This window comes from Vulpes lagopus, chromosome 7 (assembly GCF_018345385.1).
Source record: "Vulpes lagopus strain Blue_001 chromosome 7, ASM1834538v1, whole genome shotgun sequence".
Lineage (NCBI taxonomy): Eukaryota > Metazoa > Chordata > Mammalia > Carnivora > Canidae > Vulpes > Vulpes lagopus.
Genome location: NC_054830.1, coordinates 78,996,386 through 79,012,567, shown reverse-complemented (window position 1 = coordinate 79,012,567; position 16,182 = coordinate 78,996,386). Strand labels below are relative to the sequence as shown.

General features: G+C 46.1%; 1 protein-coding gene across 5 annotated transcripts in view; it reads right to left on the bottom strand.

Annotated features, from left to right (window-relative positions):
- FBXO10 (F-box protein 10) overlaps positions 1-16,182 on the bottom strand; it is a 51,854-nt gene that overhangs the window by 13,457 nt on the left and 22,215 nt on the right. For 4 of the 5 annotated variants that reach the window (XM_041763439.1, XM_041763435.1, XM_041763436.1 and 1 more), the window contains 4 exons: positions 11,630-12,220; positions 7,485-8,318; positions 4,287-4,436; positions 1,639-1,775 (listed from right to left, as the gene is read on the bottom strand). In XM_041763439.1, coding sequence (XP_041619373.1) covers positions 1,639-1,775; positions 4,287-4,436; positions 7,485-8,318; positions 11,630-12,214 — 1,706 coding nt within the window. In that variant the 5' untranslated portion in view covers positions 12,215-12,220. Of the gene's footprint in view, positions 1-1,638; positions 1,776-4,286; positions 4,437-7,484; positions 8,319-11,629; positions 12,221-13,437; positions 13,565-16,182 lie in introns of all 5 variants that reach the window. The other variant, XM_041763437.1, reaches the window with a different exon arrangement.

The window sequence follows — 16,182 nt, the reverse complement described above, 5'->3', positions numbered from 1 at the left end:
CTCCTTAGGCACTTACACGACGGCCTACTGAAGCACTCGTCTTGGTGTCTTCCCCCATGGTTATTTGTGTGTCTGTCTCCAGCATGAGACTAAATTCTATGGGGCAGAGACTGTTCTTACACACTTTCTATATCACTGTCCCCTTACACAGAGAGCAAACACTTAAATGTGTGTTAAATGGATAACACACATACATACAAACACAGTCTCTTAAGGCAATAATGCAAAAGATGGAAAAAGAGCTCTATGACCACTGTTTTCAATAACCTGTACTAGTGAAAAACAGATGCTTAACAGTAGGAATGGTTCAAAAAATAATGGACTATCAAAATGACGGAATGTTCTGAAACCTTCCAAAACTGATCAAGGCCATGCAACAACATGGAAGAGTACAAATGAAACAATCATGGGGGAAAAAACTACTTCAGAATATATTTGCTGCACATCTGTGACAGTTCTTTTCTTTTTTTTTTTTTTAAAGATTTATTTATTTATTCATTCAGAGAGAGCGAAGAGAGAGGCAGAGACACAGGCAGAGGGAGAAGCAGGCTCCCTGCAGGAAGCCCGATGCAGGACCCGATTCTGGATCTCCAGGATCACACCCCGGGCTGCAGGCGGCGTTAAACCGCTGCGCCACCGGGGCTGCCTGACAGTTATTTTCCTAAAGCAAGATCGAACCACTCGTGTCACACCTGTTCTCGGGCCACAGCGTACCATTAGGTAAGTCCTGAGGCTGCCGTGCTCTGCTGCCTTTGCTCACGTTGTTTCCTCTGGTAGGAATGTCCACTCCCCACCTCCATGACAGTACACGTTCTACACATATTGCAAATTCTATCTCTCATGCCCCCTTGTAAATGAGGCCTTCCCATGTCTCGAGTAGAATGATTTCCTCCCTTGGTAGCACTTCAGTAGCACTCATCACAGTCTGCCCCATATGAGAACTGGGACGGCAGCTCACACCGCTGATCCATCATGGCATGCCTTTGTGTTAAGGCCAGATGTAGCCTCTGGATTTTTTTAATCTTTTTTTTTTAATTTTTTTTTTTAATTTACTTATGATAGTCACAGAGAGAGAGAGAGAGGCAGAGACACAGGCAGAAGGAGAAGCAGGCTCCATGCACCGGGAGCCCGATGTCGGATTCGGTCCCGGGTCTCCAGGATCGCGCCCTGGGCCAAAGGCAGGCGCCAAACCGCTGCGCCACCCAGGGATCCCCTAGCCTCTGGATTTTAACACAGCTTCCTAGGTGGCCACTTTCAACTGAACACACTTCAGGTGAGTTGAAATCTTTATGCCGTCTCTATCTAGAGTTACTTCTGGTCATGCATGTCCTCCATGCTAGAGTAAGCTCCAGGGGAGCAGAGTGCCCCTGTTAACCTTTGTGATCATTATTAGATGGGCTCAGCGATGACTGCTGAATAGAATGGCTACACAGTGAACTGGAAGGGAATGCAAACAAAAGCGCTTGTGTTACTATGGTGGGATCAGCGTGGAGTCTTGTCTTTGCTTGTTTGGCTCTACAGTTGTTTCAGTAAACAAAAACGTTTTTGAATGGAGTAAACCCAAGGATTAGGAAAGAGAGAGATCAGCGAGGGAAGAAGGGACCATGGGTGAGGATGGCCTGGGTACAGCATACATACCTCACAACTGGGTTCCCGTGGTACAGGATATAAATGCCAGCCTCCTTATTTGAAAAGATTTGATTGTTCCGGATGATGCCTTTCCCATTGCCAAGGACGACAATGCCGGAACGAAGGCCATGGTGGATCTGGTTACACTGCAAGGGAATGTGAGACAGCACAGAAGACAGATCAGACCTGCCAGCAAGAAGCAGAGTGCTCAAATGCTGCCCCCCAGCAGGGCCAAGGTGAACACAGTGGAGAAAACAAGGCCACTGAAGACCCCTAGCTAGCATACGACCAAGTGAATGGACCACGCTGCTGTCCCACTGCACACATGCACAGCTCTAAGGGAGAATCGAGAGAGAGGAGTCTTCGCCTGCAAGGCATGCCACTGAAAGCTGCTGAGCCCCCAGAGTCCACCCCCTAACCCCTAATCCCTGCTACACTGACACAATCATCTGGCCAGGCCCCACCACCTGGAGGCCTGGGCGCTTACGTCTCAGGGAAGGGCAGCACCCCACTACATGACAATGCTGGTCACCTTCAAGGAGGGGTGAGAGCTCTCTGACTCCTATTCCTCACTTCCCATCCAGGGAGGGCCCATGGAAAGGTGTAGCTCTGGGAGCCTGATTGTTCCATGGGCCATAAGATCACAGAAGGCTTGTGTGCAGGCAGTCCAGGTGGCTCAGCGGTTTAGCGCCACCTTCAGCCCAGGGCCTGATCCTGGAGACCCAGGATCGAGTCCCACGTCAGGCTCCCTGCTTGGAGCCTACTTCTCCCTCTGCCTGTGTCTCTGCTTCTCTCTCTCTAATGAATAAGTTTTTTTTTTTTTTTTAAAGAAGGCAGCTTATGCATTATAAAGACCCTTAGATTTATTTTGAATATCTCTTTGTACAAATGGGGAAGCAGGCCCAGGGTCATATAGTATGAGGCAGAGCCAGACCTGAAACTTAGTTTTCCCATTTCCCAGTTAGCTGCTTTTGCACAGTGACAAAAATTTTTTTTTTTATGACAAAATTTTTAAATAATAAATAATAAAATTGTTTCACTCTGTTAATTTACAGCCTAAATAGATTCCCTACTTAAACCAGGAAGTTAGCAGTTTCTCTTCCAAAAGGATTTCACAAAAACAAAGTTCTTGCCTGCTTGAAAATGTTCCACACTGTAAGCTCTTCTATTCTTATTCACTTTCCAGATTTTCTCCTGAAGGATTTGGCACACTCACTTGGGTAACCACGGCCTAACAGAAGTCCCTCACAGGGCTGAAAAGCTTGGAGAGAGAAGCGTAAGCAGTGGCATTTCCATCCCCCACACCCTTTCACGAAGCCAGGACGGAACCGTAACGCCCCCTTCCCCCTCCACCTGCTAAACTGGCCTGTCCCCTCCATCCCTGGGAAGGCAGCCTCCTCTCATCTCTCTGGCAGCAGTGGTGATAATTTCCTCAGTCAAGGCTGTGCATCGGATGCCAGCTGCATGGCAGAAACGCAGCGAGAGGAAGAGGTTGAAAGAGGACACTGCTGGCTAGGCATGTCTTTTCAAATATAGTTAGCAACTTTCCTTCATCTGCATTTGCAAGGGCAGTCTAATATAATGGGTCAAGAACATCAGCCCTGAGTCAAACTGCCTGGATTTAAATCCTAGCTCCGTCCCTAGCTGTGGGATTTGGGGCAAGATCCTTAGTCTCTTTGTGCCTCAGTGTCTTCATCTATAAAATGGGGATAGTAATTCTACCACCACCCAGGGTTGTTTAAAGATTAAACCAAAAATAAGTAAATACATACAAAGTGCTTAGAACAATATCCGGCATACAATAAGCACAATGCATAAGGGGGGATATTATCTTTTCAAGCCCATAAGGAGTCCAACACATTTCCCAGTTCTAGGAAATGTTTCTTTCAGGGAAGGCAAGAGTGGAAAAAAGGGCTGTTCTCTCATGTCACTGTCCTGTATCCTATCATCTTAAAGGGTTTTCACATTGGTGTAAAATCAAACTCACATGGCCTCAGAATATCCATGAAACAAATAATGTTCAGAACTAAGTATCCTAAATATCTATTTATAGTGAAGAATGATCTAACTTGGTGTTTTATTTTTTTAATCCAGGTGTCTCAAAGGGCAGATTGATCTTTATTCTTTTTTTTTTTTTTTTTAAAGATTTTATTTATTTATTCATGAGAGACAAAGAGAGAGAGAGAGAGAGAGAGAGAGAGAGAGAGAGAGAGAGGCAGAGACACAAGCAGAGGGAGAAGCAGGCTCCATGCAGGGAGCCTGACATGGGACTTGATCCCGGGTCTCCAGGATCACGCCCTGGGCTGAAGGCAGGCGCCAAACTGCTGAGCCACCCAGGGATCCCTTAGATCTTTATTCTTATCAAACTCAGAGCCAACCAGAGCCTATCAGGGCGGAGGAAGTGCTCTTAGAAATGTCCCTGGCTATCCAGTCCTCTTTCTTTTTTCAAAGAGACTTGTCAGGGAGGTGAATTATTCAATGTCACTAGAACATGAAGAAAGGAGACAGAGTCATAAGGACACACAGAAAAGGGCAGGAACCACTTGCAAACAGGAAGCAATATAAATTCAAGATGGCAACATTTACTTAGATTATCTCAGAAGAGGTTTAAGAACCAAGAGCCACTCTGAAAAGAGTATGAAGACAGAGAGAAGTACCAGTATGAGTGGGTTGGACTTTTTCCGGATGTCTATGCCTGCCTCCGCATTGTGGTAAATGTTGTTGCCAGCGATCAAGCCTCCGCCCTCCAAGCGAAGAAAGATGCCTGACGCTCTGCAGCGGTGAATGTCATTCCTGAGCATAACAATCTAGGCAGAAAAGAGAAAGCCATTTGTTTTCTTGTCACAGGTTTTTTTTTTTTTTTTAAAAACTGCTTGGGGAATACCTCAATCCTTTTCTTACCATCTGCTCCTTTCATGCTATTCCATCACAGGCAAGGACCACCTCTTCCTACCTGGTGGAAGTGAGCTCTGTGCCCTGCTTGGCTTTGCCCTGCAGGCTCCTTACTAATCACAGTGGTTTTTTAAATAAAACCTGGACCGAAGCTTGGCCCCGTGTCCTGTATTCATAACTTGTGAGCAGAATAACTGGATGATGGGACAGAAAGGATCTTCAGAGAAGAAGGGATTTGGTGGTCTTCACACTGTATGTGAACTGGAGTTACATGAAGATCTCCCCAGGTTCCAAGGGCACAGCTACAATGAATGGAATCAAGTTCCCATGTGCCTTTGCTAAAATTCACCTACCTGAGAATGTACCCGAGAATAACCTCCCACCTTCTCTTTCACTTTGTAAGACAAAGTCCTATTCTTGTCCATTCTGAATCTTTCTTGGGTGTAGTATCCGGAGGTGCAAAAACCACTGGTACTCCAAACTATGGGACAATTAGAAGTATTGGTATCAGGAAGCCTCCTTTAAATAAGGTACCACATCCCAGCGCACAGCTTATTTAAGGGAATGTATCACCTCTTACATTTTCTTTTCATATTTAATATGTATATTAAAAATTCAGAATATATTTGTATTATTTTAAACAATTGTGTATTAATAAAAATATATTACTTACGATAAACTGTGTGCCACTAATAAACATTATATTGCATTGAAATAAAAGTCTGGGAGAGGTAAAGTAGAACAGAAGTACAGTTTCAAGGAGGAGCCTTCCATTTATGATGGAGAAAGCTGATGAGAGCATTCACTGTTCCCACACTTACAACAAGAACAGAATCATATACAAAACAGAGCCTTTCTTGAACCTATGAGAGAACTGAGGTGCAGGACACCCAAGCCTGAAATCTAAGGAAAACAGGTACCTCCCAAGAGATGAGATGTGAGCACATGCTTGCCTGCACAGATGCAAGCGCCACATGAACCCCTAAGCATCCAGCTATGAGTTTTGGCCAGTTGTTAAAGGCCAAGTGTGAAGCAGTGTCAGTGCAGAAACTCTGGGAGTAGGTGTGTCTGTTCACTTCTCCATGGACCTCACTAGGTACTTGTAGGGAAATACTGGGGACAAGACAGGAGACTGGAGACTGCCTCCCTCATGGCGGAAGCACGGGAAAAACTAGGGCAGCCACACTAAGGCCCTCTTGGAGTTTTCTCTCCAGCTCTCCTGCAGAACGAGCCTGAAACAACTGGGGGAAGGGTAGCAAACCCTGTCACTCTCAAGGGAAAGGAAAAAACCCCATCTCTGGCCCATATCGTTAGAGCTCCCTCTAATGCTGAGGGTGAGGCAGAGCCACTGGAAAGGGCCTACTTCCAAGACCCACAGACCGCAATGACCTAAGACTAAGGACAGACAGGTCCATGAGGGAAAGCCTACCACCAGCGCAGAGGCACAAATGAAAGCAGTCTACTGCTGGGAGGGGCAAGGCCACGGAGACAGCCCCTCTCTGAGAGGCAGAGTAACGCCTACTGGCAAACCTACTGGCAAAGCAGAAGGTAAAGAGCATGAAGCCTATGGTATGAGAAGGATAATCGTAACAAAATCCAAACCAGCTCAATCCTCCCCGTACTGACCCAAAACTTGGTCCTTTAAAGCCCTGGTAAAAGAGGTATGCCCATCTCCACACATGAATGTGACTGACCTCAGTCTCTAAAGACTCAACTTCCAACTAAAAATGACAAGATACACAAAACACCAAGAAAAACGGTTTTCTGTGTGAAATCTGAAGCAATTGAGTTCTGCCATCCTTACTCTCCTGGGAAAGGGCAGAGACGGGTGGCTGCCCTCAGGCCACTGGATCAAGGCTTTGCTCCTGGGCATGGGACCAGCTCAGCAGGCCTGGTTCTCCCCGCCCACACCTCCCTGTTTGTCTGCATGTCACTTAGCATATAATTGTACCTGATGCTGGGTTTGCATGAGATACCATGGGGGCTTTTCTTTTTTTTCACTCAAAAATCCTGAATATTAGTTTCTCAGGTTCCTTGCTAGAGACTCACTTGGAATTCATAGGCTGCCTAATTCCTGCCAAAAGCCCCCAGAGGCAATAGTGTAAAAGGGCTATAAGTAAGGCCGTGTAATGTCATTTCTTTTCAATGACTATCAACTACAACCTGCTCCCAAGTCTGTCTGGCAGGGGACATCTCTCCCCAAAGCTCCAGATCCAGGTAACTAGATGGCATCTCTGCTGGATGTCAGAAATGCCACAAACCTAGCACCCTCGTCTCTACCTCCCATGTTCCTGCTGTTGCCTGAGCCACTCAGGTTGGAAACCTAGGCCTCACACCTTTGACCACTCTTTCCTAAAGCCTTCCTTTCTACCCTTCCAGGCTGCCTTGTCCCCTCCTTTCCACCTCTGGACCACAATTATCCACTGCCCCTCACTGATCTTGCCTCCAACCTTGTTCCTCCCCTCCATTCCATTCCTCGGCTGTCTTCAACTCAGCCTTCACAGCTTAGACACCTCTTCTGGGAAGCCTTTTCCAGTTTGGATCAAAGCCAGTGATCACGCGTCCCTCAATTTTCTCTCATCCAAGCTAAACTTGTCCCTTCTCCTAGGACTTGGGGACATGTTTGAGAAGCAGCATGACATAGTGAAAGGAGGTGGAAGACCTGGGTTCTAGTCCCAGTTCTGCCACTAACTTGCTGTGCGAACCAGGGTAAGTCACATTTCCCCTCTGGGCCTGTGTCCTCTTCTGTAAAATGGGAAGAATAATTTCTGCTCTGTCCAAATCAGATGACAGACATAAGGCAAGGGTATGTTATAAGCTGAAAAGAGGATTAAAAGAAGAAAGCAAAATAACACCACCAAAGCCTTCCTGTGTATAGCCACAGGAGCCCTCTCATTAATCAAAATGTTCCTAGTGATCCAGTAATGCCTCACGTGTCTGCAGAGTGAGCCTCATGACAGCACCTTGCTATTATGTATACACCGCACTGCATAAGTCAGGTTCCGGAAGATGTTTCCTTCCATCTTGGCTCGGCCATAGGAGCAAACGAAGACGCCTCCCTTCCCGTCCCGGAAGAGGCACTTGCGGATGAGGCAGCCCTGCACAGAGCTGGCCAGGCCCATGGCCTCCTTGTCCTTCTGTAGCTCCTGCTGCAGGGAGTTGAGCACTAGGCAACTAGGCAGCTGAATGGATGCTCCTGGAAGTGGTGGGCCTAGAAAGGAGCCCCCCAGGACAGGGCGTGGGCCCTGTACTTGGTAGGACAGTCTGTATGTGAGCTGGTCCTCGTCCTCATCCTCGCCACTAGGACTCAGGCCTCCATCGCTGCTGTCTGGGGTCTGGGCCACCCTTTCCCCATCACTGCCCACCTCTGCCTCCTGTGAGCCAGCCTTGGAGCCTGGCTTTGGGGAGGTAGCGGCTGGGCTGGTAGGGCTTTGGCTGCCTTCAATGACAATGTCACAGGTCCTTGGGCTCCAAGCCTGGTCCCTGCTCTCCAGGTCCAGGGACATCAGAGAGTCAGAGTCCTCTGTGGGAAGCATGCTGGGTGAGGACTTGATAAGCCCTAGGAGATACTTGTAGGCCCAGTTCTTGTCTGCTGATGGGTGGCCCTCAACAGTCACGGAGTTGTTTTCACTGCCCACAAATTCACAGTTTTCCAGGACACACAGGGGCACATTGTGCAGAAAAACATGGGTGTTTTTGAAGGTGCAGAACTTCACTTGGCAGGTCCCTGGGCCATGGACCTGGATGTGCCCATTTTCAAAGTTGCAGTTGTCAAACTGGATGTGACCTGATGTTGTCTGAGGAATAAAAAAGAGAAAATAGATAAAACAGGGATAATTGTTTTGCTAGTCAGTACTCTAACTGCTCTTTAAGGAGGGTGGAGCTGGAGAGGCCATCTGTCCTGCTGATCCTGTTCTCTGTCCCACCAAGGGCATGTGTCAGCCCCCACACAGGGGCACAGGGATAGGAAGCTGCTCTGCATCAGAGGGAGGATAATTTGGAGTTGCCTGACTTTCCCTCCTTCCAATCCAAATTTAGTGAGAATATAAACTTTGAGGGGTGAAGATGGAGAAGAGAGAGGGAGGAAGTTGAATGCTCAGAGGGACGCTAGGTGAGATAAGTCAACATGGTAACACAAGAGGTGAGCCAGGAGAGTGAATGTTGCTCTAGGGATGATCAGGAATGACAAGGAGAGCTTTGGACTTTTACAAACACAAGAATAGGCTGGGATTTGAGCACAATTTTACTGTGCCCCCTGAAGGATGAGGGAGTCCCAGCTTGGTGTCTCGGTTACACGAAGGAAGTGTGAGATTGTGAGGTGACTTGCTAGGTCTCACTCCTTCAGGGCACCTTCACCATCTTCTCAGCCCTGCAGCACCCCACATAGCACCAGCTTGGCATCTGAACTCAGGACAGAGCCAGGCAGAAGCCTGAGGGCTGATATAAGAGAGGCCAGGAGGGGCTGAGCCCTGCCCGGGCGGGGGCAGGCAGCAGGGGAGGCCCAGCCACAGGTTCTGGGAAAGAGTCCAGCCTGTGTAGCAACTGGTATGGGGGGTGGGGGGTGGCACATCAAAGGATAGCAGGCTCTGTTCCTAAAGAGGGGGACAAGGTATCCTGCCACAGCCGGGCAGTGCTGAGCGGTAGTTAAGATGGGCTCTGGGGTCTGACTGCATGGGGTACCCCTCAGCTCTGCCTCTCTCAAGTGTGTTACTTTGGGCTAGACTTCATCTCTCTGAGACTCTTTGTCTGCACTAGAGGGCTTGCCAGCTAACAAAGAACAAGGTAGGGAGCCAGGTACAGAGTTGGCACTCACTAAAAATTAGCTACCATTACCTGGGGTCAGGGACACAAAGAGCAGAGACTCCTCTGGGGTGGGGAAGAGCTGAATCCCACAGCACCACTCACCTGAGCCCCTTAGCTCCCAGGCATGGCTGAGAAGCCCAGCCACTCTATATTCCTGAAAAAGAACTGTTTCCGGATTTCACGCTAAATTCCATCAGATGGATTTGAACCATAAAATGACGGAGTGTTTCATGATTCCACTGAGTAATCCAGACACATCCACCCCTGAACAGTTTTTACATTCTCTGGCAGTGAGCACCCCGGAGAGCTTGGCCCAGAGCTTACTCACTCGCCTTAACCTCTATAAGCTCTTCCTTATGGCTTTTTCCTTGCTGCAGTTTATTTTTTATTTTATTTTATTTTTTTTCCTTGCTGCAGTTTAAATCTATTTTCCCTTACTTGGTCCCCTCTGTAGATGGAACACCAGTTCTCTGGAGGTGCAGAACCATTGCTGGGGTTGTCCTCAGAAGTCACTGAAAACCACTGTGGAATCACCCTGGCCTTTGCATTTTACAGGTAAGGTCATCCTAGCCCCTTGTCCTGTTTTCAAGGGGTGCTAATATATGCCAGGCCCCACCCCATGAGGATCTGTGGCTGCCCTTCTAAAGGAGGAAAGGCTGACTCGAACATATTACTCTAAGAATAAATGTCGTATGAAACGTGAAGGGTCTCGAATCAAACTCTTCTTCTGGGTCTGCAGATCAGCATAGGAGTTGTTCACTAGTCCTTCTGAAACATTCTGGGCCTAAAAAGCAGGCTTTTAAGTTTCCAAGAAATCCAGCACAAGGTAATTTCAAAAGTACTTAGAATTTGAGATTTTTTTTTTTTTAAGATTTTATTTATTTATTCATGAGAGATACAGAGAGAAAGGCAGAGACACAGGCAGAGAGAGAAGCAGGCTCCACGCTGGGAGCCCCTTGTGGGACTCGATCCTAGGACTCCAGGATCAAGCCCGGAGCCAAAGGCAGACGCTCAACCGCTGAGCCACCCAGGTGTCTAGAATTTGAGTTCTAACCTCATTAATTATCCACTTGAGAAAGTTACTTAGCATCTCTGAGGCTTTAGTACCCCCACCTAAAAATGGGGATTCCACATCTACTGTCTCCCACAAATGTTTATTGTGGGGATCAAATGAAGTCAGAGATGGATAGTCACCTATGAATACAGGCTTTAGATCTTAGCTCTGTCCCTTACTAAGTCTGAGACCTGGGCATGTCACTTAATCTTGGTGAGTCCCATTATGTTCATCTATAAAACCAGATGGCACTACCCATCTTACGAATGGCTATAAAGCTATACCAGGGACCCAGTAAGTGCAACGTAAATGACTGTAGTATGATGATCATTACAAATCTCAGAGACAATTTGTTGTTACTTGGTAGTAACAGTGGTGATACAATTATTACTGACTAGGTTTGAGTCCTCGACTTATTTTTTAATATAGCTTTCCAGGAATAAAGCAGGAATAAACCTAGTTTCTAGGCAATGTAAAATGTTTCCAGGCAATGTAAAACTGCAAACTCTGCTGTCAGGAGTTATCAACATGTCAATACATCCTTTGGTTTGAATACAGCTTGCATTCTGTGTTCCTAGAAGGTAAGTGTTGGGCTGGTATTTCCTTTTTTTTTTTTCTTTTGAAGTTCGATTTGCCAACATACAGTATAACACCCAGTGCTCATCCCGTCAAGTGCCCCCCTCAGTGCCCGCCTCTCCTTCCTCTACCCCTTGTTTGTTTCCCCGAGTTAGGTGTCTCTCATGTTTTGTCACCTTCTCTAATTTGGGCTGGTATTTCCTAACCCTCTCCTCAGTCACCCTTGGTAAAAGCCTGACCTTCTCTGACCCTCCTCCACAAGGTGGGGCTAACGTGCTAAAGGTCATTGGTTCTGCATAGCCTCTCCTGGCTTTGGCTAACTCTGGGCAAGAGGTGTTCTGTTTCCTGTCACCATGTGGCATACTCCAGGACCTGGCTTTTCCACCTAATTACTTCACCTGGGGTTCCAGTTCGTTCAGTGTGGAAGGGAAGAAGTACAAAGCAGTTTGGGTCTTGAGTCCTCGACTTATTTTTTAATATAGCTTTCCAGGAATAAAGCAGAATGTTGATCGTTACTGATCCCTTACCCGTTTTTCAACTGGTGCAGAGGTCAGAGGAGTGTGTTTTAGGAGTAACGAAAAACTCCCAATTTCAACAACAAAGGGGTTACGAACCCACTGAGAAGAGGCCCAAGTCAGGACTGAAGAGGCCACCCATCTGGATGTGGACACCCACCTTGAACATGAAGGGTGAGAACCAGGCGGGCATGAAGACAAGGTTGCACAGGCGTGTGGTGGAGCAGTGCTGATCGATGCTGGCAAGCAGGGCCACCTCACCCAACTTCCCGTGCCCTACGATCTCCACGGGCACCTTCAGGATGATTTCACCTTGCTCTTCGTACACACCTGGAAACAGCTCAATTCTGTCATACAGGCTGGCCATGGCCAACGCACTGCCCAGGCTGTCAAACTCGTGGCCCGGCCCAACGCTCAGGGTACGGCGTTCCCGCCTCCGACGAAATAAAGAAAAGCAGACGGAGGACTCCAAGTCCAGGGCGTTCTTGGTCCATGTCTTGGAGGCCAGGTAATGCTGCTTGAAGGCCTCCCTCCAAGACTCAGGCTCCACATCAGGCTGGTTGGGCCAGTTGGGGTGGCGGCATTCGGTGCATTCCAGACACAGCTGCCGCCAGCGAGTGCTGTCGAGACTGAGGATCAATTCATACCAGGCTCTGCAAACCAGGCTGCAGCGGCCCAGGTCGGGCAGGTGCAGGTAGGCTAAGATCATGCGCCACAGCTCCAGGGGGAGGCCGCCAGCCTCCATGGTCACCTGAGAGATAGACATAAAACCAGAGAGGTTTTTGCTGACCTTGCTTATAGCTCCCCTTCTTGAAATATTCCCTGCCTTCTCCTGACCCCAAGAGTGTGCAAGCAGACAAGGCACCGCCAATCATAGGACTCTATCCCCTCAACTAGAATCCTCTTCTGGGACTTTTCTACCTGGAGTCAGCAGGGAAGACTCTCTTTTCTCTTGATCAGACATTATATAAGGATATGACCTCTGAACTGCTATCAGCCATGCTTCCCACTTGTGGAGAAAACCTTGCGATACCAGAGCCAAGCAGAAGTGAGGAGGTGAAAGATGAAAAATGAAAAAGAGAAAAAGTAAGTGATCACACATGTATATGTCCTGGTGGTACTGATTCCAGATTCCTGAAGCTGCCCTGGAATCTTCGGTTCTTTCTTCAATTCTACAGGGTACCTCAATGACCTTTTTTGCTTAAGCTGTTTTTATTTGAGTTTCTATGACTTGTAACTAAGATTTTGAACTAATACAGAGGGAGCCCACCTTTAGCTGTTACAGTCCTAGAGCTCTGGATTCCCTAGACTCCCAAGGAAGGGAACTCTATTTCTTCGTACCAAGAGGAAAATGAACTGAGACAGTGAGTGTCCATCTGTCAGTCTCTCCTCATTGCCAGATCAAATAATTACCATTGCTTTCTCATGTAAGGAAACTTCAGGAAAGACTGCTGTGGGATCAGAGGCTGTGGGTTTTGGTCCTGGCTCTGCTACTGATGCAACTCTACTGTCTTAAACACCTACCCCACTGGCTGCCCAGCCATCTGTCCCCTTGCTTTTTGCCCCACACCAACAATCTACATTTTTAGAGATGCAGGGTCCCCTGGTAGCCATGTCAGAGGACAATACTACCCCAGACCATTGCAGCAAACAGTTGGACTCTGGATGGCTCCAACTGGGCCACTGATCTCTCCAGGGGAATAGGAGTTGCAATTCTAGAATAAGGTTGACTTCTTTGCTGAATGGAAGATAATGAATGGCTTCTTTCCTAAAGCTATAAAACTCAGGAAAAGTTGCCAGCGCCCATTTTCTTTGCACGGGGGTAAGGGTGGGGTGGGGCAGAAGCAGCTAGTCTACATTGAGAGAAGAATGAGTCAGAGACACAGAAACAAGCAGAGAAGGGCAGAAACCATCCCAATTTCTCTATAGCACTCCAGGTCACAGCTCCAGCCCATGCTCAAAACTCACCTTTATCTTTGCCTTTTGAATTCCATCAGCTAGCTCTGTACTCTTGTGATAAATTCTTTTTGCTCAAGTTGGCTTCATTGAATTTCTGTTATTTATACCTCTCATTTATGAGTGTCTGTTTCCCCACCTAATACACAAGGGGACTGTGTTAGATGACCTAGAGCAACTTCCAAGTCTGAAACCTTATAAAGTCTCTAGACAACTAGAAACTAAAATTGGAAATAGGGCAGACTTCACAACAGACTGTAATCAAGTTGTTAACCTCTTCAAGGTCTTGGTTTTCCTCTCCATTTAATGAACATCATGATCATACCTGTCAGCTATCTAGGTCCAGGAAGGCCAGAAGCACAAATGTGTGATTTATGTCTACAAGAATTCTAGACTTCATCATGACAGGTCTGGTTTTAACTCCACAGATTAGTATTAGGGCCATGTTACATAGGTTTTTCTGTAATGATCACCTAGTATGACTTTACTAAGTCCTTGACAGCACTGAAGAAAAGCTAGGCTCTGGACTGGTAAGCATTACAAAGCAAAGGCTGAGCTCCTGGTAGCTGTGACTCCCCCAAACGAACACTGCTTTATTTACAGTGGTCTCCGTGATAGCCATGTCTCCTGTTCCTCACCTCCTCCTTTAGCTATACGTTTTCAGGCTTTTCAAGAGAAAATGGTTCTTTTCTTCCTTCTCTATCCTAAGAAGGTAAATATAGCTAGGTGATCACATCCATTCCCTTGGCTTCAACTATAAAATCCAGATCTCCAGGCCCAATATACTCTCTCAGGCCTTCTACATACAGGTAACCAATGCCTATTGAGCATTTATCCTGGGATGTTCCACAGATACTAAAAACTCAGCATTATATTCAAAACTGAACCTCAATTTTCATGTTAGGGCATTACAAAATAACTGGAACTAGATTCTCCCTCCTGTCATGAAAACCATACAGTTGGACCGAATATATGCTTTCAGGCACCAAAGAGTAAACTGCACAGGACCGTAATCTTTGAGAGAAGGGAAATACAACAGGGGAGCATGTAACTTCTCTAGCTTTCATTCGGGGGCACCTTCTCATTGTGGGGTAGGGAGATGGCACCCAAGTAGAGTGGCAGTCTCACGGAGCAGGCAGATAGGAGTTCTGTGATGCTCAAGTGGCTGGAATCTGTGAGGCAGGGTGGGGTGGGTGGCCCGTTTCTTGGCTCAGACCTGGACTGCCCATGCACAGGGCATGCCTTCATCAGACTTAGTGGAGATCGCCTGTTACGGGGTAAAAGGTGATAGTAAAGATCATGTAGACCTGGGAGATAATGGAAGTCCAGCCCAGAATATGGAATGTTCACACTGAGACTCAAAAAGGATAGGTCATGGGAACATATTCAAATTAGAAGAAAAAAGGCAAGCTTGATAGGATCAAAGGGTTCTGGCAATAACGTAACTGCCTGTTAGAATACTATTTACCACTCAAAAAAACAAAACAAAACAAAACAAAAAACAAGCCCCACCAATATCTAGGCTCCCTCAACACGCCAGCTACAAGAGAGTCCAGAAACAGACTAATATGTATATTGGGCACTTGACTTTTGACAAAATATCAATGCAATTCCATGGATAAACAAAAGCCTTTTCACCAAATGGTGCTGGAAAAACTTGAGACCCATATGAAAAAAATGAACTTCTGATATAAAACATATACAAAAATTTAAGATTGATTTTAGACCTCGATACAAAAACAAAATCTATAAAGCTTCTAGAAGAAAACATAAGGGATGCTTGGATGGCTCAGTTGGCTAAGCATCCAGCTCTTGATTTCAGCTTGGGTCATGATCTTGGGGTTGTGGGACTGAGCCCTGTGTCAGGCTTCATGCTCAGCAGGGAGATTGTTTGAGATTGTCTCTCCCCTCCCCAGGCTCCTTCTCTCTCACACACACACCAGTCTCTATAATTAATAAATACATCTTAAAAAAAAACCTAAGAAAATATGCAACCTCAGGATAGGCAAAGATTTCTGAGAACACAAAAGGCACTAATCCTAAAAGACAAAAAAATAAATAAATTGGTCTCTTAGAATTTTCTGCTCATCAAAAGGCATCATTAAGAAAATGACAAGTGAAAGAATGGGAGAAAATATTTGCAATGTACATATAGGAGAGACTATATCAAGAATCCTATAGCTCAATAATCAAAAAAAAATACAATAAAGAACAGGCAAAGATTTGAAAAGAAACTTCACAAAAGAAAAACAGACAAGAAGAAGAGATGCTCAATATCATTATTATTCATTGCTTGATTTGTATTAAAACCATAGTGAGATAGATGTGTGTGTATGAGACACTTGCTACAATGGTTAAACAAAAAAAAACAACACAAAAAAGAAAAACACTAAAAGCATCAAAGCACTGAGATGTGAAGCAACCAGACCCTCATACATTGCTGGTAGGAGTATAAAATAGTACAATCACTTTAGAAAACTATTTGTTAGTTTCTTCTGCAATTAAATACACACCTATGCTATGACCCAGGAATTCCACTCCTAGACATTTACCCAAGATAAATGAAAATGTGTATTTACACAAACATTTTTATGAGAATGTTTACAGAGGTTTTATTCATAATAGCAGAACAAACAAAAAACTGAAAACAATCCAAATGTCCATCACCAGAAGAGAAGATAAACAAATTGTGGTATATTTATGTAATGCAATACTATTCGGCAGTAAAGGGGAATGAATTGCTGATATATATACAAT